Source organism: Ornithorhynchus anatinus, chromosome 4, assembly GCF_004115215.2.
Source record: "Ornithorhynchus anatinus isolate Pmale09 chromosome 4, mOrnAna1.pri.v4, whole genome shotgun sequence".
Lineage (NCBI taxonomy): Eukaryota > Metazoa > Chordata > Mammalia > Monotremata > Ornithorhynchidae > Ornithorhynchus > Ornithorhynchus anatinus.
Genome location: NC_041731.1, coordinates 8,474,885 through 8,500,090, shown reverse-complemented (window position 1 = coordinate 8,500,090; position 25,206 = coordinate 8,474,885). Strand labels below are relative to the sequence as shown.

At 62.2% G+C, this 25,206-nt stretch overlaps 2 protein-coding genes across 3 annotated transcripts; one reads left to right on the top strand and one right to left on the bottom strand.

Annotated features, from left to right (window-relative positions):
• The first annotated feature begins 1,513 nt into the window (after nucleotides 1–1,513).
• Nucleotides 1,514–6,033, top strand: LOC100092411 (sphingomyelin phosphodiesterase 5). Of its 2 annotated transcripts, none has more exons than XM_029062474.2 (8): nucleotides 1,514–1,688; nucleotides 1,954–2,902; nucleotides 3,057–3,129; nucleotides 4,195–4,335; nucleotides 4,572–4,661; nucleotides 4,850–4,913; nucleotides 5,020–5,173; nucleotides 5,270–6,033. In XM_029062474.2, exons 2-8 carry the CDS (start codon nucleotides 2,072–2,074, stop codon nucleotides 5,390–5,392), a joined length of 1,476 nt encoding a protein of 491 aa, XP_028918307.1. In that variant the 5' UTR covers nucleotides 1,514–1,688; nucleotides 1,954–2,071; the 3' UTR covers nucleotides 5,393–6,033. The 2 variants fall into 2 exon arrangements, with proteins under 2 accessions (XP_028918307.1, XP_028918308.1); XM_029062475.2 differs by having other exon boundaries at nucleotides 1,912–2,902.
• On the bottom strand, nucleotides 5,505–23,324 carry OPLAH (5-oxoprolinase, ATP-hydrolysing). The gene is made up of 28 exons (XM_029062640.1): nucleotides 23,312–23,324; nucleotides 22,742–22,825; nucleotides 22,050–22,339; nucleotides 21,680–21,871; nucleotides 20,532–20,631; nucleotides 20,083–20,206; nucleotides 18,196–18,391; nucleotides 17,748–17,913; nucleotides 17,317–17,455; nucleotides 16,780–16,847; nucleotides 15,845–16,110; nucleotides 15,367–15,479; nucleotides 14,839–15,009; nucleotides 14,029–14,166; nucleotides 13,678–13,819; nucleotides 13,337–13,449; nucleotides 12,801–12,952; nucleotides 12,306–12,466; nucleotides 11,786–11,887; nucleotides 11,449–11,623; nucleotides 11,085–11,269; nucleotides 8,654–8,800; nucleotides 8,392–8,526; nucleotides 7,372–7,521; nucleotides 7,037–7,194; nucleotides 6,698–6,858; nucleotides 6,342–6,439; nucleotides 5,505–5,814 (listed from the first exon to the last, which is right to left on the bottom strand). The coding sequence occupies exons 1-28, from the start codon at nucleotides 23,322–23,324 to the stop codon at nucleotides 5,668–5,670; spliced, it is 4,086 nt and encodes a 1,361-aa protein (XP_028918473.1). The 3' UTR covers nucleotides 5,505–5,667.
• Between the last annotated feature and the right edge of the window lie 1,882 nt (nucleotides 23,325–25,206).

The window sequence follows — 25,206 nt, the reverse complement described above, 5'->3', positions numbered from 1 at the left end:
ACGGAGAAGGATTTAATGTCCATTTTGCAGATGAGGTAACTGAGGCCCAAGGTCACCCCACTTGGGAACCACCCTTGGCTTTGCTGGGGACCGAATGTGACCCTTACACCGGGGAGGCCCTTAAAACTGCCATCCAGTGCCTCCTGAACCCAATTTGAGGTGTGACTAAGTACGAGCAGATGCTTAGTTTTATGCAGCCCGGTTTCAATGCCTTTAAAATGTTTTTTTTACTTTCCAAGACGAACAGATCCCACTGCAGTTTGTTACCTTAAAGATTAAAAACTTCTTACAGCAACGTCCACTGCCTTAGAAGAAATTGGGCTCTTGGCAGGCCTCCTCATGACCAATTTGTAAATTGATTCAATTCAGAGCCAAGTAGAACAGACCCTCTTTAATAATCAGCAGTTTCGAGGAAGAACTTTCAGTTTCAATAATGATGATGATGATGGTATTTGTGGAGTTCACTATGTGCCAGGCACTGTTCTAAGGGCTGGGGGAGATAGATACAAGGAAATCAGGTGGTCCCACCGTATTCATCCTCATTTTACAGGGGAGGGAACTGAGGCCCAGAGAAGTGAAGTGACTTGCCTAAAGTCACACAGCAGACAAGGGGCGGGGCGGGATTAGATTAGAAGCGTGGCTCAGTGGAAAAGAGCACGGGCTTTGGAGTCAGAGGTCATGGGTTCGAATCCCAGCTCTGTCGCTTGTCAGCTGTGTGACTGTGGGCAAGTCACTTCACTTCTCTGGGCCTCAGTGACCTCATCTGTAAAATGGGGGTGAAGACTGTGAGCCCCACGTGGGACAACCTGATTCCCCTGTATCTCCCCCAGCGCTTAGAACAGTGCTCTGCACTTAACAAATACCAACGTTATTGTTAGAACCCAGGGCCTCCTTGACTCCCAGGCCCTGGCTCTAACCATTAGGCTTCGCTGCTTCTCTCCCCGGCCGTTCAGCCGTCTCCCTCCCGCTGCCCTCCTTTCTCCGCTCCCGATTGGTCGCGCCCCCTCCCCGCCCTCCATCGGCCCCGCCCCCTTTATCTTAGGCCCCGCCCCCTCCCTATCCCCCCCCCCCCCGATTGGCCAGGCCCCATCCCCGGCCACGCCTCCCCCCTGTCATGGGTTCATGGCATGGGCACGGGTTCGAATCCCGGCTCTGCCCCTTCTCAGCTGTGTGACTGTGGACAAGTCACTTCACCTCTCTGTGCCTCAGTTCCCTCCTCTGTAAAATGGGGATGAAGACTGGGAGCCCCACGTGGGACAACCTGATCACCCTGTATCTCCCCCAGCGCTTAGAACGGTGTTCTGCACATAGTAAGCGCTTAACAAATACCCAAATTATTACCGCCTGGCCTCGCCCACGCCCCTCCTATTGGGTGTCCCCCGTTGGCCCCGCCCCGTCCCGTCCCCCCATTGTCCAGGCCCCATCCCCGACCCCGCCTCCCCAGTTTGTGGCCCCGCCCCCTCCTGTTGGTGTGTCGTGGCCCCCCCACCATTGTCCCCCGGGCCCCCCCCGCCTCCCCCCCGGCGATGAGCGGGGCCGGGCTGAGCCCGGGTCGGCGGGTCCGTCGGGGCCTGGGCCACCGGCTTTTCTTTCACTTTTCCTTTCTGGCTCCTCCCTCGCGGGTCCCGGGGCCGCAGGGGACAAGCTCGAGCTCTGTCGCCGATTCTCCAGGGTCCGGAGCATCTCAGGTATCACCCCCCGCCCCGCGCCCCCCTCCCGGGACCACCCCACCGCCCCCCACCCTAAGATCCCTGGGCCGCCTGCTCACCTTCACCCCTCCGGGGTGACCCCCGACCCCCAAACCGAGGCCACTCGCTCCATCCCCGATGCTACGCCCCTAATGACCCCCATTTCTGCCCCCCCCGCCCCCATCCCCCCCCATCTCTTTCCTTCCGCGTGTCCCCGGGGTAGGGGGTCCTCGCCTCCACCCGGACCCCCTCTTCTCTCCCACAGCTTCGTCCGGGCGGGAAAAATCCGGACCCCCGTGGGAATTCCAACCTCCCGCACGCCTGAAGACCCTGCTCCTCTGGGACCTCGTCCGCCCGGGACCCGCCGGGACCCCCTCGACGCCATGTGTCCCCCGACCCAGGGGGGCCTGCGCATTTCCCCTTTCGGTCACGTCTCCCTCCTGGTCCTACACCGCCTGTCCCGGGCCCTGCTCTTCCCCTCCTACTGGGCCCTGGACCGGTTCCTGGTCTGGGGCAGGCCCGACTCCTGGGGCTGCCGGGCGATCGGGCTTCACCTGTTGAGCGCCCTGTTGGGCGCCGCCGTCGGCCTCCTCCTCCTCTCGGCCACCCTGCCCCTGGCCTTGCCCGGCCTACTGCTCTGGCTGCCCCTGCAGCCCCGCCGCCGCCCCTTCTGCTACGCCCCCCCGCCCGGCGGCTGGCAGCCCCCCGCCCCGTGGCGGCCGTCGACCGACCCACCCCGCGCCTTCGGCTTCCTCACCGCCAACCTGTGCCTCTTCTCCGACGGGCTGGCGCGCTTCAGCAACCTCCGCCACAGCCAGCGGCGGGCAAAGGAGGCGGCCCGGGTGTTTGAGAAGTGGAGCCGGGGAGGAGGCAAGGGCTCCGCCTACGGGACCACGGACGGTAGCCCCCGCCGGGAGCCGAGGGGCCCCGGGGAGGTGCTGGCCACCCTGCCCGGCCGGCTGGATTTCGTGTGTCTGCAGGAAATGTTTGACTTGCGGGCGGAGGACCGGTTGGTGCGGCAGCTGGGCCCGGCCCTGGGCCACGTCCTCTATGACGTGGGCGCTGCCGGCCTCCGGCCCGGCCTCCGGCTCAAGCTGCTGGGCAGCGGGCTCCTGCTGGCCTCCCGCTACCCTCTACTCGCCGCCCGCTTCCTCCCATTCCCCAACGGCTGCCGTGAGGATGCCCTGGCCTCCAAAGGACTGCTCTCCGCCCAGGTAACTCCCGCCGGGGAAGGGGAGGAGGAGGAGGAGGAGGAGGAGGAAGAGCCACCTGGGCCCCCGGGGGGAACGAGGTTTGGCAAGGAGGTGGTCGGGGGTGGGTGGCCGGGCTGAGCGGTTTGGACTTCTGTGGACGGCCGTGGCATTGCAGGTTCAGCTGGGCACGCTGGATCAACGGCGGATAGTGGGCTTCTTGCACTGCACTCACCTTCACGCCCCAGAGGGTGAGACGGGGGCACGGTGGGGGAGGAAGGGGGAGGAAGGAGGGCAGGAGAAAAGGTCATGTGTGGGAACTCGGGGCCACAGGTAGGGTTGGGGAGGTGACAGACCACAGGAGGCCTGTCTTAAGAGCGTATGGGAAACTTCTCCCATCCGGTTGACTTTCTCCACCCCAGAAGCCCACGTGAAAACTCAACGCCTCCAACTGACACTTTCGCCCTCGGTCCCCGCTTCCTCTTTTGCCCTTCCCGCTTCTGACTCCGTCTTCCCTGGACTCTCCTTCATCCCCCCACCCCGGCCCCCAGGCCCATTCGAATCCCTCATCGCTCTGTAACTTGAGCCCCGCGTGGCCAAGTTCGGCCCGCCAAATCAGCTGGCACAAGGGTGGGCGCCCTCGCGGCCCCTGATAAGATTCTTGCCGTTTGCGAGACGGGGCTGAACTGGAACCGCTTCATCCCTCGCTTCTGGAAAGGGAACTCCGAGGCACGGGCGCTCTTCAGGGAGGCCCGGGTCACTTTGGCTTCAACCCTGGCTCCCGTTTGATCCAGTTTGGGCCTGAACTGGACCCAGAGGCCAGATCGTGGGTTCCCCGTTCTTTCGAGCCTCTCGATTCCGTGTCCCCATCCGTCCGTCCATCTCTGTGTCTCTGTTGGTCTGTCTCTTCCCGTCTCAGGAGTCCCTCGCCCAACTCCGGTTCTGGGCTCCACAGCGGTCGTGCTGACCGAGTCAGACTCAGAGGAGCCAGGATCTCTAGTCGCATCTTAGCCTCCTCCAGGAAGGTCAATGCCCGAGTTGCATGCCCTGCATTTGCCAGCCCTGTCCCTCTGTCCTCCCTCACTTCCTCCCTCTGTCCCCCATCTCCCATGCTCCTGGCCTTTTCCCCCACTCGTCCGAGCCCACCCATCCCATTAGCCCCTCTCCTGGATGCAGTATGTGGGGGGTCCGCCGCATGCTCGCTCTGAGGGGGAGAAGGGGTCTGCGCCTCCCAGTTACAGGTGAGATTGATGTTGGAAGGAGCCGAAGGTGGGGGGGTGTCCTGGAGATGACCCCCTCACTGTGCCCCTCGCCAGGAGACGGATCTGTGCGCTCTGAGCAGTTGTCCCTGGTCCTGGAGTGGGCTGAGCAGTTCGAGGCAGAGAACAGCAAGGGGGGAGACGCCGTGGCCTTCAGCGTATTCATGGGTGACCTCAATTTTGACAACTGTTCCCCAGGTACCAGGGTGGGTGGCGGCAGGAGGGTTGGAACGTGCCCCTCGGTTCGGCCCCCGATCCCTGAGAATCGGCCGGGCGGCGTGGGGTAGGGGAGCTACCGACTTAAGGGAACGTCTCGGTTTCCGGCCTGCCCCCCGGGTCTTGGGGGGAGGGGGCCGCACCTCATTCTGAAACAGGTCTGGGTGCAGGGGAGGCGGTTTGCACCCCTAAGTGCAGCCACGGCCCCTTCTCCACAGATGATGCCCTTGAGCAGAAGCACAACGTGTTCAGTTGCTTCACGGACCCCTGCCGCCTAGGCCCCTGCTCCGAACAGCCCTGGGCCCTGGGTATGCGGACCCCCTCCTCGTCCTCGTCCTCCCCCTCCTCCTCTTCCAGCAACGGGAGCCTAGAATCTCTGGCTCCGGCCCTTCCGGTATCCCCGCCACCTTTTCCTACCCCCCAGCTGGCTGATCTGTCCCTCCGTCTGCTTGGGAGGGGAGGAAGGCATTGGAGCTGATGCCCCTCCCCTCCGCAGGCACTCTGCTGAACATCAAGTTTCTGCACCACTCTGTGGTTTCTTGCCCAAAGGAACTGAAGAGGTAACGGAGGGGGCGGGGGTGAGGGAGGGAAGGAGCTCGAGGCCGTTGAGGGGGCGTTAAAAGGACCTCTCTTTCCCCGTGACTCCCTCTGGTGACCGCTCCCTAGCGCTCTGGAGGAGGAGGACGGACGACGTACTTTCCTGGATCATCGCCCCACCACCGGCATCCCCCTGACACCCTGGCAGGGCCGGAGAATTGACTACATCCTGTACCAGCAGGGCCGTCCCTCCCAGGGCCAGCCGGGACCGGTTCTCACTGCCGTGAGTACTGATGGGGTGGGGGTGGGGGGGTCTGGGGCGGGGCTGAGGGCTGGGAAGGGGCAGCCGAGACCCTCAACCCTTCCCCACTCGTTGCAGACGGTGAAGCATATGACCTTCAGTACGGCGCTGGCTGGCCTCACTGACCACCTGGCTGTGGGGCTGGAGTTGCAGGTGGCCCCGGCGGCCTTCGACCCCCACGCTCCAGGGAAGACCACCTAGAGCGGGAAGTGGGGCAACCCGGAGCCTGGGCTCGAGGGAATCTCGTAGTAGCCTGGGCAGCCTTGGCTCATCTCCCCGAGACGGGGGGACCGAGGACTTCAGCAGGCCAGGAGAGGGGTTTTGGCTCTTTATTACTGCCTTGCAGGATGCAGGCCAGAGGGGACAGACCCCCCGCCCCCCCGCCACGCACCCACATCCCCACCTCAGTCTCCCCTTTCCCGTCACCAGCCAAGGGATGCTCCGTGGGCACCGTCGGTCCGCTCCCCGGCTCCTCTTCACACAGACTCCTGAGCCCGCCGGTACTCAAAGACGCTGCCGCGCTCGGGGAAGCGGCTCGGCTCGGAGGGCTGGGCGGGGACAGACGTGAGCTTTGCTGGGTCCCCGTAGCCCCCTCCACCCGGGGTCTGCAGACAGAAGACATCCTGGAGAGGAGAGCCAAGAGGAGGGTCTCTGACCTGGTGTCCAAGAGGCGTGAGGGCAGTCTTGCTGTTCTGCACCCTCCTCGGCCCTCCCCTTCCCCCTACCCGGAAGAAACCGTCCCCGTCCCAGGCGGACAGATGCTTCCAGATGATTTACGGAGATCCGAATATACGATGCTTTCCTGACCTCGGGGGAGATAATAAAACGATCTTGCTCTGTAATGGAGTCGTTTGATATGGTGCGGGAGGAAGGCCCTCGGTTTCTCAGCAGGCAGGAGGGAGCCCGGGATCGCACCCCATCTTTTCTGCCATCACGGGGGTCGGCCCAGTTCCCGACCCTGGTCTTCCCCTACCTATCCTCTCCCTGCTCTTACCCAAAGCTGGGCCCCACGGAGGAATGGGAGTCGTGTCCCCCCGCCCCGGGTCCCTCTCGCTTCACCACCCTGCCTGCACGTCTGCCCTACTCCACTAACCCAGCCCTGAGTCCCTTCTCAGCGGCCCTCCCCCCGCCACCCCCCAGGACCACTCACCCCTGGGAACACCTGGACAGAGGTCTTCCCCCCCAGGTTGATGGCCCTTCCGTCCTGTCGGATCAGCAGGTTCAGGCCAGGGGCACCTGGCTTCCCTCCTGTGGAAAAGAGGTGGGGGAGTGCGTAGGGTCGGCAGGGCAGGTTCCCTCGGTCGGCACCCACCCTCCCCAGGACTCTGGGCTTCGAGGTCAGTGTGGAGCGGGGGATGGAAGCGCCGGAGCTGGAAGTCTGGGGAGGACTAGGGGTGGGTATTAACCTTGGAAGGATGAAGAGAACGAGAGGGAGAAGGAGGGTTCACGGTCCAGGGCCCGGGAGAGGAAGGGGGGCAAGGCGCTGGGGGGACGGGACGGTCTCACCTTCCAGGCCGTAAGGGCGGAAGGCACGTCGCTCCGTCAGCACGGACAGCAGCACCTCCTCCCGGAAAAGCAGCTCCCGCACCACGCCGTCCCCGCCACGGTAACGGCCACCGCCCCCGGAGCCTGCCCGCAGCTCAAAGCGGCGCAAGATCACGGGGTACCTGGGGCGGGAGCGGCGGGATGGCCCCCATCCTGACTGACGCGCAGAGGCCAGCTGGGACACGCGGGCTTCTGCGAGCAGTCTCTTCTCCTCCCCCGGGGAGCCCGAGCCGTCCCGGATCTCACCTGCCTTCCCGTTTCCTCCCGCCCCTCCCGGCACCCCCCCGCCTCTACCCTCACCGGCTCTCCAGGATCTCGGGGTCGGTGATGCGGGTGTTGGTCATGTGACTGTGCACCCCACTGCGGCCATGCCAGCCGGGCCCCGCGCCCGCCCCACCTGCCACCGTCTCGTAGTAGCCCACGTGCTCATTCCCAAAGGTCACATTGTTCATGCAGCCCTGAGGGACCGCGATGGGAGAGTATGAGAACGAGCCATGCCCTGGAGTCCCCTCCAAACCCCCGCCGGGACCCAGATCCGGGACCCAGGGTCAGCCTGAGGGATGAGCTGCCCCGTGCCCACCCGGGACCCAGCTCACCCACCCGCCCTCACGCCCACCCCGGGCAGCGGGTCTGACCTGCGAGGCTGCACAGGCCCCAAAGGCCTGGAAGATGACGTCCACCACCCGTTGGGAGGTCAGCACATTGCCCCCGACCACGGCTGCCCCGGGAGAGGGGTCCAGGATGGAGCCCGGGGGGATGACCACGCGGACTGGGGCCAGGCAGCCCTAGTTGTGGGGGAAGGCAGGGAGACAAGATGGGTGGGGAGACTGCAGATTGGTTCGGGAGGCACAGTGGGCAGACGCCGGGTGAAGGGAAGCCACTCCCGGGAGGGCAGGACAGAATGTGGCCCTCCAGGTCAATCACGGCATACCAAGTCTACACCCAGGCCGCCCAGCACTGGGCTGCCCAATCAGGCCGATGGCGATCATGATGGGGAAGGGGAAGATGGGGTGGGCGTGGGGCATTAACAGGGAAGGCAAAGAGCTGGGAAAATACGGATGAACTGGAAAGATGGACAACCCAGAGACTTGTCACGGTGTCCCTTTCCTCCCCTCTCTTCCTGCGGAAAATCCTGGCAGTCGCCTGCCTCCCAGGACCGTGGAAGTCAGGTCGCCACCCTCGTCACCATCATCATCCTCGGGGATTTACTGAGCACCTACTAGGTGCAGTGTAGAGCACTGGCCTGGATTCTACTGAGCACATTCGGCAGAAATTAAAGGCAAGACTAGCTAACTGGATCCCCAGGGACCGATCTGGAGGTGAGATCGCCCGCCACCCAACAGGGGTCGAACGAGAACCCCTTCCTCGGCTCAGCGGACCCTGGCTCCCCAACCCCCAACTGTCTGGGCTTGCGGTCCTCTAGACGGCCTGGTTCTCCGGACCCTCCTGCTTCCTCTCGCCTGTGGCCGCGGCCAGCCCCCTCCGCGGCTCGGCGGCTTCTCTGGCTTCCCTATTCCCATAGCTCTTCGACCCCATGCTCTGTAACCTGCTTCCTCCTTCCCCGCTCCTGTGGCCTGGGGGCCCCTTCCTCTCCTCGACACCGCCCCTCCGGCTCAGTGTCTCCCGGGTGTGGCCCTTCCCCAACCCCGGATCACCTGGTTCAGAGGGATGTCCTGGCCCACCATGCAGCGCAGACAGTAGATGAGAGCCGACAGTGTTATGGCCCGGGGCGCGTTGCAGTTGCCAAACACCTCGGGCCCTGAGCCGCTGAAGTCAAACACGGCGCTCCCCTGGTGGTCAGTGGGCGAGGAGGTCAGGAGTTCCCCCAGGCCGACCATCACCCCAGGAAGGCTCTCGCCAAAGCCGCCCCGCTCTGGACTTCTGCCCCAGCTCCGCCCCATCCCCCGACTAGGTCACCTGGTCCAGGTCCACCTGCACCCGCAAGCGGATGGGGGTGCCATCGTCCATGAAATCCTCCGAGTCCACCTCCAGGGGCAACCCATCCCTCTGCCGCCGGGCCCCAAATGACCGCAGCATCTCCCGCACAGCCAGCTCTGCGTTCTCCTGGAAGTCACAGAGAGCAGTACAGCGGGCGTAATCATCATCATCATCATCGTCATCATCGTCATCATCATCACGGCTGCCTTCATTAAGCACTTACTATGGGGCCAAGCCCTGGGGAGAAAGAAGATGATCAGGTGGACACGGTCCCCGTCTCTCACGGGGCATCAGTCTAAGTGGGAGGGAGAAGGGGGTAGAGTGAAAAGAGTGGGGAGGGGAGAGGGGAAGGTGGGGAAAAGATTTGGGAAGAGATGGGGTGGGATGGAGGAGCACGGGAGTGGAGGTCCTGGACCCGCTCACCTTCCCTGGCCTAAGGTGTTCAGATGTCAGATATCTGTTGCCGACTTGTTCATTCCAAGCGCTTAGTACAGTGCTCTGCACATAGTAAGCGCTCAATAAATACTATTGAATGAATGAATGAATGTCCTTCACTGGGGGAGTGGTCATGCTTTGGGGCTCTGTTTCAAAAGGCCTGAGGTCGAAACCCCTGAAGGATCCCACTTCGGACCAGGGAACAGGAGAGGATCCCTCTGGCACAGCAGAGGAAGTGGTGGTAGCCCACGTGGCCACTGCCCGCCCCGAGAGAGGACGAGGAGGGAAAAAATGTGGCCTAGCGGATGGAGCAGGGGCCTGGGAGTCAGAACCTGAATTTTAATCCCAGCTCCGCCACTTGGTGACCTTGGGCAAGTCGCTTCCCTTTTCCATGCCTCAGTTACCTCATCTATAAAATGAGGATTGAGACGGGGACCCACACGTGGGACAGGGACTGTGTCCGACCCGATTTCCTTTCCCCAGGGTTTAGTACAGCGCCTGGTACATAGGAAGCGCTTAGCAGATACAATTATTATTATTATTTCACTTCTCTAGTGGTAGCGACAACTGCCCGTCATTGGGCAGGGATCGTCTCTGTTGCCGAATTGTACATTCCAGCGCTTAGTACAGTGCTCTGCGCATAGTAAACGCTCAGTAAATACTACTGAATGAATGAACCGCGGCTGCCATTGCTTCCACCTCGGCAGAACTGGCCCCTTCGAGGACACGGATTTCGTAGACTGGGCGTCCCCCGAGGGACAGGGTTCGCGTCTAATTCCCACCTGCGTACCCTTTACCGCAGCTCAGTAGAGTGCTCTGTACGGAGGAAGCGCTTAATAAATACTCTCACTACTCCCCCCGGGGCTTCCGATGAGAGTTTCCGGCTCAGCCAGGAACGTAACATCTGGCTGGGCCAGAGACTTCCATCGGTGGTCTGGAAGGGCCAGTTCTGACTCGCCCATTCCTTCTGGCCTCCGGCTGCCAACAGCCACCCACTTCTGCCCATCGCTGAGACCGTGCCAGTGAGAGAGCCCACTGCCTTCACCTGGGTCATGCCAGGAGGAGGTTCTGCTGCTCCAGGAAGGGTAATGGGGGCAGTGGAGGTAGAAGAGAGTGCGATTCGGGCTTGTGAGTCTACCTGGGCCTCCGTACGCACGCTTGTGTGTTCTCGTCTTTGGACGCCTGAGTCTCTGAGAGTCTCAGTGCAGGTATATTCCCCATTTTGGTCTCCCTCACCCCTTTCTGACCTCCTTGTTCCTCTTCCTTCCTCCTTACCGCCACCCTCTTTTTTCCCCTTTCTCTGACTCTTTCATTCCCCTTCTCTCCACAGGTGCCGATTCTCTGGGGATGAGGACGGGGCAAGGCGGGCAGCCTTAGCCGGTCCCTCTTGCCCTTTGAGCCTATGAAGGTCCAGAAGCAGAACCGACAGCTCGGTGGCATTAGCGGACTCCCAGCCTGGCCCGATCCTCCTCACCAAGTTTCCGGGGATGGCCCGGTCCGGGGATGGCCCTGTGGCTCCCCCCGCCCCAGGCCCCGGTGCCAGAGATGACCTCTCGGCCAACTGCCCTTGGCCGCCCGGTCAGCCTGAGGGATGATGCCCTGGGGCCTTGGGACCGGTGTCCTCTGGCGCCTCGCCTTTCCCCGTCCGGAGCTGCCAGTCAGGTGGCAACATTTCCCGGTCGGCTTTGCCCTGCCTTGGATTGGCAGCAACCGAGGCGACGATGGAGGAGGAGGAAGAAGAGGAGATGGGGCAGCAGTGGAGAATCAACATCCTCTTCCCTCTTCCTCCCCGCTTTGTTTCTCCTCCTCCCTTCCGGCTTCACGCCCTCAAAGCTCCATCCCAAATTGACCCCCAGGTTGACGCTCCCATCTCTGGCTCTATTTTTCCGGACTTGGTGCCCGTTCAGCCCCACCTCACCGTCCCACTTTGAGGTGTCAAAAGATGGCCCTCGGCCCTCCCCCACCCCTCCCTCACCTGGATATGCGCCATGTAGGCCTGCACCACCTCCAGCCCATAATGGTCTATGAGCTCCTTCACCAGCAGGATCCCCTTCTGATTGGCTGCCACCTGAGCCCGCAGGTCGGACAGGTTGTCATGGAGATTGCGGGTCCCGCTGCAGCCGGGGATGAGGCCAGGGGCCCTCAGGGCCTCGGTCACGGCTGGAAGGGGTGGATTCCCCCACGGGGGTGGGGGCAAGGGAGGGTCAGGGCTCCAGACGAGTCCTGCCTGGCCCCGCCCCGGGTTGTCTTCCCCACCCCGGGCTCCTCGCTGCCCTCTGACCTGGTCCTTATCCCACACTTCCTCACCTCCCCCTCTCCCACCCCCACGGCAACCTCACCCTCTTCCTGGAAGATGCCATTCTGCACCAGTTTGAAGGAGAGGAAGATAGCACCCTCCTGCTGCAGGGAGGTGGAGTGGGGGGGCATGGAGCCTGGAGTGATGCCCCCAATGTCTGCGTGGTGCCCTCGGCTGGCCACAAAGAACACCGGCTGGGCCTGGTCGGCCCAGAACACCTGCAAGGGGTCAGGAGAAGATGCTGGGGGTGGAGTCTATGCCCGCCTACGCAGACACACTCTCCCTCTCTCTCCCCACCCCTCCCCAGTGCACACAGGTCCAATCCTCTCGCCCCAGATCACCTCAGAAGCGCCCGTGAGGTCTGCTCTCCCTGGGCTTACCGGCGTGATGACCGTGAGGTCAGGCAGGTGGCTGCCCCCTGCACTGGGGTGGTTACTCAGGAGGACGTCCCCGGGTTTCAGGTCACTTCCCCGCTGTCGGATCTGCAATCGCATCGGTGGCCCAGGACCATAATAGTAATAATAACATCTGTGGCATTTGTTTAGCCCTTGCTATCTGCCGAGCACCGTACTGAGTGCTGGGAAGATTACAAGATAATCGGGTCCCATACGATGCCCACAGCCTAAGTAGGAGGGAGAACAGGAGAATCCCCATTTGCCGTTGAGGAAACAGAGACACAGAGAAATGAGGTGACTCGCCCAAGGCCGCACAGCAGGCAGGTGGCAGATCTGGGATTCGAACCCAGATCCTCTGATTCCCAGGCCCGTGCTCTTTCTACGAGGCCACGCTGCTGAAGGGGGGTATATCACATACCGCTTGAATGGGAAGGTCCAGGATGGGGCATGGGAAAGATGGAGGAGGCGGGAACGGATGGGAAAATGCGGGTTCGGAGGGGCACACCTGGAACTGGACGGTCTCTTGCATGGCTCCCAGGTGAACGGGGATGTGCGGGGCATTGGAGACCAGGCCACCCTGGGGTCCAAACAGGGCGCAGGAGAAGTCTAGCCGCTCCTTGATGTTGGTGGAGATAGCCATGCGCTGCAGAATGCGCCCCATCTGCTCTGGTGGCGGCGGAAGGGGAGGCGCAGGGGACTGTGAAGACTCCCAACCACTCCTTTCCTGCCCTGCCCGGGCCCTCCCTTCAGTCCTCTCCTCTGAGGCAGGTCCCCGCCCAATCTCCTCCCCAGTCGTTCTCCCCTCAAACCCTCTCTTCCCTGCAAGGTGTCATGACTCCTGATCAATCCCTCAATAATCAATCAATCAATGGGGTTTACTGAGTGTTTCCTCGGTGCAGAGCACTGTACTAGGCCCTTGCTTGCCAGGTGTCCGTGAGACGGTGGGAGAGGGGATCAGGGAGTGGGAGTTGGAGGAGCGGGCGTTGCTGAGGTAACTCACCAGCAATGCTCATGAAGCGGTGGGAGAAGATGGACAGCTGGACGGGGTCCAGCTCGGGGCCCACTGACCTCTGGGCTTTGGTCCCCACGGTGATGCGCAGATCGCCTCCCTCTGTCACTGCCACCTGGCAGCCAGGCTCCACCAGGACTGTGCTGCGGGGAGGGGGTAGAGCCGTCACACGACCCTCCCCAGCCTCATCAGGACAGAAGACCACAGGCGACAGCATCCCGAGTCAGGCCCGTGATCCGTCCAGCCCACCACCTTGATTCTCCCAGGGGCCACTGGTCACTTGGCATCCATCTAAGGAGGGATCCTCTGCCATCCCTAACTTTTTCTCACACGGCCCATTACGGATTCTCATTCGCGTATGTATCCAATCCCTCCTCCAACCCACTGATTGCTGGCATTACTTCCCGAGGGGGACTAATTCAAGCATCCGGGATGCCCAAATGCCTCCCAGTTCTGCCCAACTCGGGCCCTTTCTCTGAACCTGACCAGGGTCTGGACTCCCCAAGTCTCCCCCCTCAGGCCCCCACCTGTTGTTGTTGATGATGAGGCAGGGTCCCAAGAGCCCGTGTCCCCCGCCTAGTTCTTCCAGTACATAGACCGGGGTCTCCTGGTATCCCCCCTCGAAGTAGCACTGTGTTACCTGGGGAGGAGGGGGACAACAGAACAATGGTCAGGGATGGGCAGACCAGTGGATAAGAGAAAGAGAAGAGAAAAATGGGGAAGGGGAAGAGGAGGAGGCCATTCCCAGAGGAAAAGAGGGAGGGCAAGAGAGGAGGTGGTGAGGGAGGCTGAGAGATGAGGTAGGGGAAAATGAGAGAGGAAGCTGGGGGAGGGTGAGAGATGCGGTGGGGGAGGGCACGGGTCTCACCGTCTTCACACGGGGAGGTCCGGGGGGTCGGGACCTGGGGGCAGTCTCTGGGTCGAGACCAGAGATGCCTTTGCCCCTCACACGCACATTGTCCACAACGACCAGCCGCTCGGGGATTGTAAAACCGAATTCCTTCCGGTACCTGCCACCCTCAGACGAAGAGGAGAGATGTGAGAGGTGGGGGACCCAGAGGTGGGGTGTCATCGGGAGGGATTCCGTTCAGAGGGGGACAGGGAGGGGAGGGGGAGTACTTCTATACCAAGACCAGGGAGCAGGGGTCAGAAGGCAGGTTCCCATGTGTCCAGGAGCTCTTAGGGAGGGGCGGAGGATCGGGGGCTAAGGGGCACCTACCGGCTTGTAAACGCAGCCTGGAAGTCCCCAGCCCGGGGGGAGCTGGAGGAGGGCGGGTGACCCTTGGCGGAGCACATGAGGGCGCAATCGGTGCCCTGGTAGCGCAGGTGCAGGAATGCCTCCATGTGGATATGGACCCTGTGGGGGCACGTGGGTGGGTGGATAAGCTCAACGGTCCTTCCTCTCTCCCTAAAGCTCCACCAGGAGAGTTCATCCTCCCCTGCCCGGGGACAATCAATCAATCAATCACGGGTTTTTATTGAGCGCTTTCTGTGTTCAGAGCACTGTACTATACTCTTGAGAGACAGAGTTGACAGATGTGTCCTCTGCCCACAAGGAGCTCACAGTCTAGACGACAAGACGGTATCATTCACTCATTCATTGTGGTATTTACTGAACACTTACTGAGTGCAGAGCTCTGTACTAAGCACTTGGGAGAATATAATACAATAATAAACAGACCCATTCCCTGTCCACAACGAGTTTACGCATCGCCATCACCCCCTCTCCCCACGCCCACCATATCCTGTGTCTACCTGGGGAAAATCAGCCACTAAAGTGGAAGCTCCTCAAGGGTAAGAACTTGTTTTGTACGTTCCCAGGTACAGTGGAAACAGTGCTCTGGACAGTGCTCTGTCGGCCTCCAGTAAATGCCTCAGTTGCCCTCATCCTGTCCCACCTAGAAGTCCTAACTACCTCTAACCCGTGTGTCCATCCCACGGACAGGTCCCAAGGAAGACCTGTGCCAACCTCTCGATCAGGCCCTGAGGAAGCCCTATGCCCACCCTGTGCCCACCCTATGCCCTGTACCTGGAGAAGCCCTGGGCCTGCAGGGCCTCCATGCACTGTTGTTCCAGGCGGGCGATGCGCTCGTCAAGCTGGGGGAAAACTTCCGCTACGTAGGGCAGAGAGCATGGCTCCTGGGCCTCATGCACCACGTCGGCCAAGGCGAGGCCCAGGGCCGACAGCAGCCCGCTGTGCCTGTGGAGGGGATGGATGGAGGATCACTGAGGTGGACGGGAGGGGCTCAGGGAGTTCTAGGATCAGCCCTCGTGCGTGCAGGAGATGAAGAGGTCAGCTCACTGTGCCGGTCTGGGGTGGTGTGTGAGGAGCATGTGCAGGGAAATCCCTACCGAGAGAGGGAAGGGGGATGGAAGGTGGGGGGGAGGGGGGTGTTGCGGTAAGCGCTCAATAAATACGACTGATTGACTTGGGGACTGGGGACCAAATGAGGAGGAGGAGGAGGAAGGACCCAGAGGCCCTCACTGAAACCTCAACCTCCTTAATCCTAAACTCCTCCCCGCATGACCTACCCCCAGGCCTCTGCCCCACTCCTACTTGTGAATAAAGACGGTCTTCATGCCCAGGTTGCGGGCGATGGCGCAGGCGTGCTGGCCCCCTGCCCCTCCAAAGCACGCCAGGATGTGCTGCGATGTGTCATGCCCTTTCGCCTGTGGAACGGTGAGCCGGGGCTGCCGTCCCAACCCACCTTCCGCTTACCCCCTCCCCTTCACCCAGGGCCCTAGAAATCATGGTCGGGCAGGCCAGGCCAGGTCAGGCCAGGCCAGGCCAAGAGGTGAGTGCGCCCGCAGCCCCCTACCGTTCTGCAGACCACCGACCTTGGCCCTCCCACCCCCCACCCTCTGCTCAGGGGCACCTGAAGGGAGTTCGGCTGGTGCGGTGGGGAAGGGTGATAGAGGCCATTCAGCACTTGGGGCTTCTGGGCGGGATCTTCCCGAGCTTCCGGGCCAGGGAGCCATGGCGAGGGGCAGGCACAGGGCCGGGACGAGGCCGGCGGCAAAGGGGAGGGGAATACCTGGGTGAGGGCGCGGATGGGCCGGCACATGGCCTCGTTGGCCACGCGCACAAAGCCCATGGCCACCTCCTCGGGGGTCATGGGACCGGCCGGGCTGGGTGACTGGGCCAGAAAGGCGTTGACTTGGGCCACCACCGGCTCCAGCGCCCGGAAGGCAGCCCCACGGGACAGGGGCCGGTCCTCCCCGGGTCCGAAGATGCATGGGAAGAAGTGCGGCAGCAGACGGCCCAGGCACAGGTTCACGTCGGTCACCGTCAGGGGTCCCCCTACAGCGGAAGCGGGCACGACCGGCAAGGGCTCGGGGCTGGGAGACGGGGGGCGGTCGGTGCACGGGGCAGGGAGGGCACGAGGAGGGGCCGGGGGATAGAGCCCCGCCTGGCCTAAATTTGGGGGACTTCCCCCTCAAACCCTGATCTCCATAAACAGATCTGCTGGTGGGGCAGGGCTTATCCTCAGAAAGGAGAGAGACTCCATTAAATGTCCGAGAGGACCCTGGGCCAGAGTGAGCAGGCCCGGTCAGACCATGGCAACCAGGGCAAACCCAGGAAGAAGTGGACCTGTGAGTGGTGCCCCTTATTTTTGATGCCCACAAGTCTCGAGAAGGGCAAGGTCTCGGCCGGGAGGAAAGGGGGTGAAAAGGGTTTGGGCAGGAAGCAGCTCTGCCACTCGTTTGCTATGTGACCTGGGGCGAGTCACTTCTCTGGGCCTCCGTAACCAAAAATGGGGACTGAGGCCATGAGCCCATGGGGGACATGGACTGTGTCCAATCTGATTATCTTGGACCTAACCCAGCTGGCACAAACTAAGTTTTTAACAGATACCATTTAAAAAAAGAGAGAGAGAAATAGGGTGAGGCCGGGCTCCCTTCCAGCAGGGAACCTCACGGGAGGGTCGGAAGTGGGCATCAGGGGCCAAGTGGGGGATGAGGTCTTTACCTTTCCGGTAGCAAGCTGGACCTGGGTGGGCTCCAGCAGATTCTGGACCAACCACAAACAGTCCGGACCTAGAGGAGAGAGGAGGGGAGGGAGAACCAGCCTCTTTTGAAGATAAGGGAAAGGAGAAGCAGTGTGCCCTAGTGGATAGTGCACAGGACCTGGGTTCTAATCTTCGCTCCGTCATTCGTCTGCTGTATGACCTTAGGCAAGTCACTTAACTTCTCTGTGCCTCAGTTCCTTCATCTCTAAAATGGGGATTAAGACTGCGAGGTCCATGTGGGACATGAGCTGTGTCCTATCTAATTATCTTGTATTTACGCCACCGCTTAGAAGAGTGACTGGCACATAGCACCTAACAGATACCTAAAAAAAAGGATGAAGCCCAGCCCTGGGAATGTGGAGAATGGGAGGAGTAAGTGGGCAACTCAACTGAAGCCGGGGTGGGAGGGGAGGCTAAGGGGAAAGGGAGGGAAGAGATTAGGGTGAGAATGGGAGACGATGTGGTGGGAGGCAGGGAGCTGGGCTGAAATTCCAGACCTGAAGAAGAGGCGGGAGCCTCCGCCTGCAGCTACGGTGTTGATATCCAACTGGGGCGCCTGGATGTTGATCCCGGCTGTGCTGGCCTCAAACACGTGTTCGTACTCACCGGCAAACCGGCTCACGTCGGTGGACGTGCCTGGGGGCAGAGGGCAGGGGTGGGAGAGGGCAGGGGGCTGAGGGCCAGTTGCAGAAAGAAGGAGAGAGGTGGGAGGTGGAAGTTCCTCACTCCCATTTCTCTTCCTACAGATTAGATTGGGCCCTGGACCCCCTTCTGATCATAGCTCTCTCTCCCTCTCTCTGCCCGGGACCCTCTCAGAGGGACCACGGGAGGGATACTACATGGGGGCCCCAGGTCACGATCGACTCGAAGCCCCAGCCGGGGCCTAGATACAACTCCAGCCTTCTCCCCGCCGTCCCTCTGACCTTACCTCCCATGTCGAAGCCAATGACCGGCTGGCCCAGCTCCGAATCGAAGGTGGTGACCGCGTAGCCCACCACGCCGCCTGCCGGCCCGGAGAGGATGGCTCGAGAGCCACTGAAGGACGCCATGGGGGTCAGGCCCCCGTCCGAGCGCATGAACAGCACCTGCACGTCCTGGCCGCACAGGAGGGAAGGGAGGAGGATCAGGGAAGAGCCCCGTGGGGAGGAGAGAACTCTAGAGGAGTGGAGAGGAAAAGAAGGACATGGGCAGAAGGGAGGAGAGCAGGGAAAGGGACGGGGAGAGGATCCGGGGGAGTAAAAGGAGGGAAGAGAGTGGGAAAAGGAAGATGGAGGGGGAAGGGAGGAGGTTCTAGTGGCCACAGGTACTAGGGTCCGGGGAAAGACGTGAAAAATGTAAGATGTTTGGGGGGGTGCCGAGGCGGGAGGGAGCCTCACCCGGAGCTGGCCGGAGAAACCATCTCGGAAGCCCCGCACGTAGCGCTGGATGGCGGGGGTGAGATAGGCATCGGCGCAGGCGGTGAGTCCTCGGGGCACGATCCGGACCATGGGCATCACCTCCGCTGACAGTGACACCTGCTGAAAGCCCAGCTCCCGGGCCAGCAGGCCCACCTGCTGCTCGTGCCTCGCCCACCTGTACCAAGAGACCGGAGGTGGGGGCATATGGGCTTGGTGCCCTGTCCGCCCCTCCACAGTCCCAGGCCCTTCCAGCCCCTCTTCCTTCCCCAGGAATACTTCTCCCCTGCCCCTCCCTCCCGAACCCCAGGTGACCCCTCCTGACACAACCCCCCGCCTCCACTTTTTACGGTCTTTATCAAGCACTGTGTGCCAGGTACTGCTCTAAGCCCTGGGGTAGATACAAAGTTGGATGCAGTCCATGTCCCCAGTGGGCCTCAAAGTCTTAATCTCCATTTTACAGGTAACATAACTGAGGCCCAGAGAAGTGAAGTGATGTGCCCGGGGTCACGCGGGAGTCAAGCGGCGGAGCTGGGTTTAGAACCCAGGTCCTTCGGACTCCCAGGTCCGTGCTCTTTTCGCCAGGCCACACTGCTTCAAATTCCCCAACTCCTGCTTCCCAAAAGTCCATGGCTCCCAAGGCCCAAGGCCCCACGATGCCTTCCCGCCTGCGGTGTCAAGGAGAAGTGAGGAGAGGGGGAAATTTGGGGATGGGAAAGGAGCGGACACTAGGGGGACCCAGTGCATTGTGACCAGTCACGACCCTGGCACGAACACCTCCCTGGCACAGAGAGGAAAGTCTTTGTGCCCGGGCGGGGGTGGGCCCCTGGAACCCCCCTAAAGGCGGGAGGGACCACAGGTGTTGCGGGGCCCGGGGCAGACAGGAGGACTTGGGCTCAGACTCCTGGGAGGCTAGGGAGGAGAGACTGAGGAGAAGAGAGTGGGCCAAGGAGCGGGACGGAGATGGAAGGGGAGAGGCGGGAGGAGGAGGAGGGAGATCTGCGATCCAGTCTTGGTTCTAATGGAGAAGGAGTGCTCCTGGTCCCGTCTCCCCTCCCCTTCCCCTAACCTTCCCTGACCATGCCTGACCCCACCCAGGGTATCCCAATCCCTCTTCCACCCAGCACAGGCCAAGCTTTAGCAGTGGGGAGTGGGGGATCGGGGTCATTGAGAAAGACATCGCACTCACCTTCCCCCCACCTGGCAGGAATACCCTCCTCAAGATCCCCTACGCTTTCCTGTAGGCCCGCCTCACCCCTCCCCGCCTCCCACAGCTCCTCCTGTGGGTTACCCATCAGAGCGCCAGTCAGTCCCTGGAGGGCAGAGACTCTAGTTTTTTGCATGGTATCCGTTAAACGCTTACTGTGGGCCGGACACTGTACTAAGCGCTGGGGTAGATACAAACTAATCAGGTTAGCCGCAGTCCACGTCCCACATGGGGCTCACAGTCTTAATCCTCTTTTTACGGATGACGTAGCTGAGGCACAGAGAAGTTAAGTGACTTGCCCAGTTAGACGGCAGAGAAGCGGCGGAGCCGAGATTAGAACCCAGGTCCTTCTGACTCCCGGGCCTGTGCTCTATCCACTAGGCCACGCTGCTTCTCTATCTCTCCCTCCCTTTGTCTCTTGGTACAGTAAGGTCCTTGAAGGCGGGGACCGTGTCTACCAACTCAAATGCATCGTACTCTCCCAAGTGCTTACTGCAGTGTTCTGCACACAGAAAGTGCTCAGTAAATACCAATGATTGATCAACTGATTAATAGAAAAGGAGGAGGAGGAGGAGGAAAAGGAGGCGGAGGAGGAGGAGGAGGAGGAGGCGATAGTCCAGCCCTGATCCGTGTAACTCCACCACGCCCGGCTCCAGGCTCACGTGTAGGAGTGCATGAGCACCACGGCTAGGCTGCGGATGCCTCGGGCCAACAGTCCCTGGAGCTGGCCCCGGAGCTGGGACAGGTCCACCGGCTGCTGCACTTCCAGGAGGTCCCCTGTCGAACCTGCAGTCCATTAATCAATAATATACGTTGGGTGCTTACCGTGTGCGGAGCACTGCACCGACGGTAGAGTTGGCAGACACAATCCCTGCCCTCAAGGAACTCATAAATCTACTTGCAGTGGAGGGCGGGGTGGTGCTAGGCCTCAAACCATCCAACGCCCTCCAGCCCCCTTCCCAGATCCCAGATATTTTAGGGACAAGGGGGGCGGGGAACTGGGAGCCCTGAAGGGGCTGCGGGAATCTGTTGGATGTCGGAGTGAGGGCTGAAGGGGACAGAGCCCTGGACCCTGGGTCTTCCCAGGGGTAGGGGGGTGGGGGACACCCACCTGTAAGGGGCGGACCACCTCCTTGGCCCCCGCGGTGTAGCACGACCCTCTCCTCCACCTCCACCACCTCCTCGTACAGGACCTCGGGCATGGCCACTGCCTGGGAGCGGGAGGCGGGAGCAGGGCACAGGCAGAGAAAGGGGTAGATGGGCAAGAGGCCTGGTTGCCCCCTCCCTCGCCCCTTCAGCCTTCATGCCCGAGCCGGGTGGGAGGGAGGAGCCCGTTTAGGAGCCGAGCGAGCGGGAATTTAGGTGGCGTGACCCTGCCTGCCAGGATAGAGTAAGTGGGGAAGCCTAGAGGCAGCGGGGAGGGCCGGCACGGGCCCAAGGGGAGAGTCAGCGGGTCCAAGGGAAGGGTAGCTATCCACCCCCCTCGATAGCCACCTTCCTTGGACACGACCCCCGCCTTTCTGCCCCCCCTCCCCCGGGGCGGCCAGGTGCCCGTCCACATCGCCATCTGCCTCAGGACAATCGGCACATTCAGGAGTCCGGGCTAAAGTTTCTCCTTTTGCTCTTCGGTGTTGGAAGAAGCTGGAAGGGAAGGGGGAGGGGAAGGGAGCAGGGCACAGTGCTGGCCCCAAATCCACATCCCAAACGGAAGGAGGGGGAATAATGGAGGGGCACCGGAGGTTGAGTGCCGGGCAGAAGAAGCTGACTCATCTGGACCCCGGCCAGGCCCGAGGAAGGAAGACCGGCCGGAGGTGGGGGTGGCGTGGCGGGAGGCAGGATCCCTGGACTCCGCTCCCGTCGCTCCGTAATGAATGAACTCCTTCCTCAGGCCAGATGACCAGACTCTCCTCAGATGCCTCCCCTGCCAGGCTGGACTTTCTGCCGACCTCGGGTCAGCCGCTTCAGCCGGGCCCCGCCTCCCCAGAACCAGACCGGCCCATTCTGAGTCCCCGCCCGACCAGCGGGCTGGGGCCAGACTCGAGGGCCCTCCCCGGACGTGGGGACTGCGGGGGGGGGGAAGGGATAGGGGAGCTGGGGCGGGGGACGGGGACGGGACACCTCCAGAGACCCCCGGGGGAGTCCGAGCATCAGGTCCGGGGCCAGCGTGGAGTAGGCGGGGAAGCTTAGGGGTGGTAGGGAGGGCCGGCGGGGCCGAGAAGGGAGTCGGCCGGGGTCGAGGGAAGGGTCACGGGGGCTCACCAGGTCGAAGAGGTCAGGGCGGGCCTGGGAGCCGATATGCAACAGGTCCCGGAAGCCGCGTGTGATGAGCAAGGCCAGGCGCTCGCCCTTGCGTTCCAGTAAGGCGTTGGTGGCTACCGTGGTGCCCATACGGATCCAGCCGATCCTCCCGGTGTCCAGGGGCTGGTCCCGGGGCAGGGTCACACCTCCCTCCTGCGGCCACCCGGGAACTCATCCTGCCACCCTTCTCTCTGACCCTCCCGCGCCCCCCAGCCAACTCGAGGCCACGCCGCCGAGACCCTCCGGCCCACGCCTCCCGCGCCCCCGACCGCCCCGCGCCGCGCAGGTAGGCCGCGTCGGGGAATCCGGGTCCGTCCGCGCCCACCCTCACCTGCTCCAGGATGCGGCGGATGCCCTCGGTGGGGGCGTCCCGGTAGTTGGCGGGATCCTCCGACAGCAGCTTGAGGGCCCGGACGCGCCCCCCGGGGCAGCGGGCGAAGACGTCGGTGAACGTGCCACCCCGGTCGATGGCGAACCGGAATCTGTCCCCGGGGTCGGGCCGGGGGCGGGCCCCGGCGCCGACCCCGGGGTGGCCGGCTGGGTGGGCCGCCAGGCTCGACGGCGGGTGGGTTGACGGCGAGGGCGGAGGCGACGGGTCCTGCGGCCGGGCTCCCCGGGGCTCTGCGGGCCAAAGGAAGCCGGTGCTTCGAAAGGCTCCCGGCACATGGTCAACGTTTAACAGATTCCATAACGATTAACGGACGCGAGGGATGGCCGGGGGTCCCCGGGAAGGAGGGGGCCGAGCGTGTCCCTTAGCCAGATCGGGGTTGAGTGGGCGACCTCTGGCCGGCTTGGGGCCAACCACCGCATTCCCCGAAGCTGGCCCAAGGTGGCAAGGGGGGTTCCGCGGACCGGGAGGGGAGAGGAGGGGTCCCGAAAAGGGGGACCGAGTGGAGTGAGGGTGGAGGGGTGGGCGCTTGGCATGGGCCGGTCCTGGTTGGGGTCTTCCCGCCCTTCCCGGGGGCGGTCGGGGGTCGGGGGCCGGGGGTCGGGGGCCGGGGGTCGGGGGTGGGGGACACGCACCTGGCCGGGCCGTTGCGCGCTGGCCGGGAGCTGCGGTCTGAACGGCCGGTCCGGACCCTCCCCGTCCCGGGCTCGCCCCTCCCCCTCCCGGGCCCGCCCCCCGCCCCCGTGACTCTCCCCCGGCCCCAAGGGGCGGAGCCCCCCAGGATTTCAGCTCCGAAAGCCCCTTGCCCCCCTTTCCGACCCCCCATCCCAGCCCCCCATCCCGACCCCCCATCTCAGCCCCTTACCCGACCCCCCATCCCAGCCCCCATCCAACCCCCCCCGAGTCCCCATCCCAGGCCCCCTTCTGACCCCATCCGACCCCCGATCTGAGCCCCCCCATTCGACCCCCTATCCCGGCCCCCAATCCGACCCCCATCCAACCCCCATCCAACGCCCCCATCCGAGTCCCAAACCCGACCTCCTCCCCAGACCCCTCACCTGATCCCCCATCCCAGCCCCCTACCCGAGCCCCCATCCCAGCCCCCATCCGACCCCCGATCTGAGCCCCCCATGTGAACCCCCATCCCAGACCCCCATCCGTCCCCCCATTCCAGTCCCCTACCCAACCCCCCATTCCAGTCTCACATCCGACCTTCATCCCAGTCCCCCATTCCAACCCCCACCAGACCCCCCATCGGACTTCCCCATCCCAGGCCCCCACCCGACCCCCCATCCGACCCCAACCTCTTCCATTTACCCTTTCCTGTCCTGCCTCCTCCTCCTCTAGTCCGGCAGGCAGGAGCCCGAGAGGACGCTCCCGACTGGGCAGGAGCAGAGGCCCTAGTCCCTGAGGGAGGGTGTGGAAACGATCTGGAATTCCAAGAAAATAATAATAATCCTGGTATTTAAGCGCTTACCGCGTGCCAGGACCATACTAAGCGCCGGGGTGGATACGAGCGAAATCGGGATAGACTCGGTCCCTGTCCCACGTGGGGCTCACAGTCTTCGACCCCATTTTACAGATGAGGAAACTGAGGTACAGAGAAGTGACTTGCCCAAGGTCACAGAGCAGACAAGTAGTGGAGGTGGGAATAGAACCAACGACCTTCTGAGTCCCAGGCCTGTGTTCTACCTACTAGGCCATGCTGCTTCCCATATAGTTTATACTAGATTTTTTATTATTATTATTACTATTACTATTATAATAAGAAGAAGAAAAGAGCTCATCCCCCAGGCCCCCAGTCACCCCATCCGCTCAATCCTCCCAGTGACCAAAGCCAGATGAGAGCCATGTGTCCTAGGGGATAGAGCACGGGCCTGGGAGTCAGAGACCTGGGTTCTAATCCCGGCTCTTCTACTTGCCTGCTATGTGACCTTGTGCAAGTCGCTTCGCTCCTCTGGGCCTCATTTATTTCACCTGTAACCTGGGGGTTAAATCCTCCTCCCTCTGACTTCTGCTGGGAGCCCGATGTGGGACAGGGACTGTGTCTAACCTGATTTTCTTGTTTCAACCCCAGTGCTTAGAAGGGAGTTTAACGGAGAGTGAGTGCGTAACGAATACCATTCTTAAAACCCACCCCCGCCACATCCTCCGGCCAAACAGATGCCACGGGCGGGGGGACCCCCGGGACCCCGACTAGATCAGTCCACCTGTCTTCCCTGCCTCCACCTGTTCGGCTCAGCAGCCGGTTCTCTTCTACCCACCCCAACGCTGCCAAGTAGCCACCAGACGGGATGAGGTGACCCCCTGCCTCTGTGCCCCTCTGCCCCTTCTCCCACGGCATTTCCCTAGATATATGTCATTTTATTTATTTGTACTGATGCCCGTCTCCCCCCACCCCCTTTAGGAAATGTCACTCTTGTTTATTATGAGAAGCGGCACGGCCTAGCGGATAGAGCAGGGGCCCGGGAGCCAGGAGGTCATGGGTTCTAATTCCGGTCCCCCCCCCCCCCCCCCCCCGTCTTCTGTGTGACCTCGGGCCAGTCGCGTAACTTCTCTGAGCCTCAGTTCCCTCATCTGTAAACTGGGGATTGAGCCTGTGAGCCCCACGTGGGACAGGGACCGTGTCCAACCCAATTTGCTCGTGTCCACCCCAGCTCTTAGTAGGGTGCCGGACCCATGGTCAGTGCTTAATAAATAGCACAGTTATTGTGATGAGTGCTGTAGGGTACTTTCCCAAGCACTTGGCACGGTGCTCGGCACAGAGTAGGCACTCAATAGATACGATCGATTCCCACCGGCTTCGTCGAGCCTCTCACCTCTCTGCCTTCCCGATGCAAGGGCTGGGGTTTGAGCCCTGAGGACTAAACTGTGATGGATTCCCTCCAGCCTCCCTCCAGCCTCCCTCCAGCCTCCCTCCAGCCTCCCTCCAGCCTCCCTCCAGCCTCTCCTTCCCTCCTCCCTTCCCCCGATCTGGATCTGCTCCTGCCTCATCCCCCTTCCTCCCTCCCCCACCTCCCCCAGGCACATTTTGCAAGAGAAACCCTTGTGACTCTTAGGTTCTGCCAGCCAGATCCACGCAGCTGCCGGGCCTCGCCTT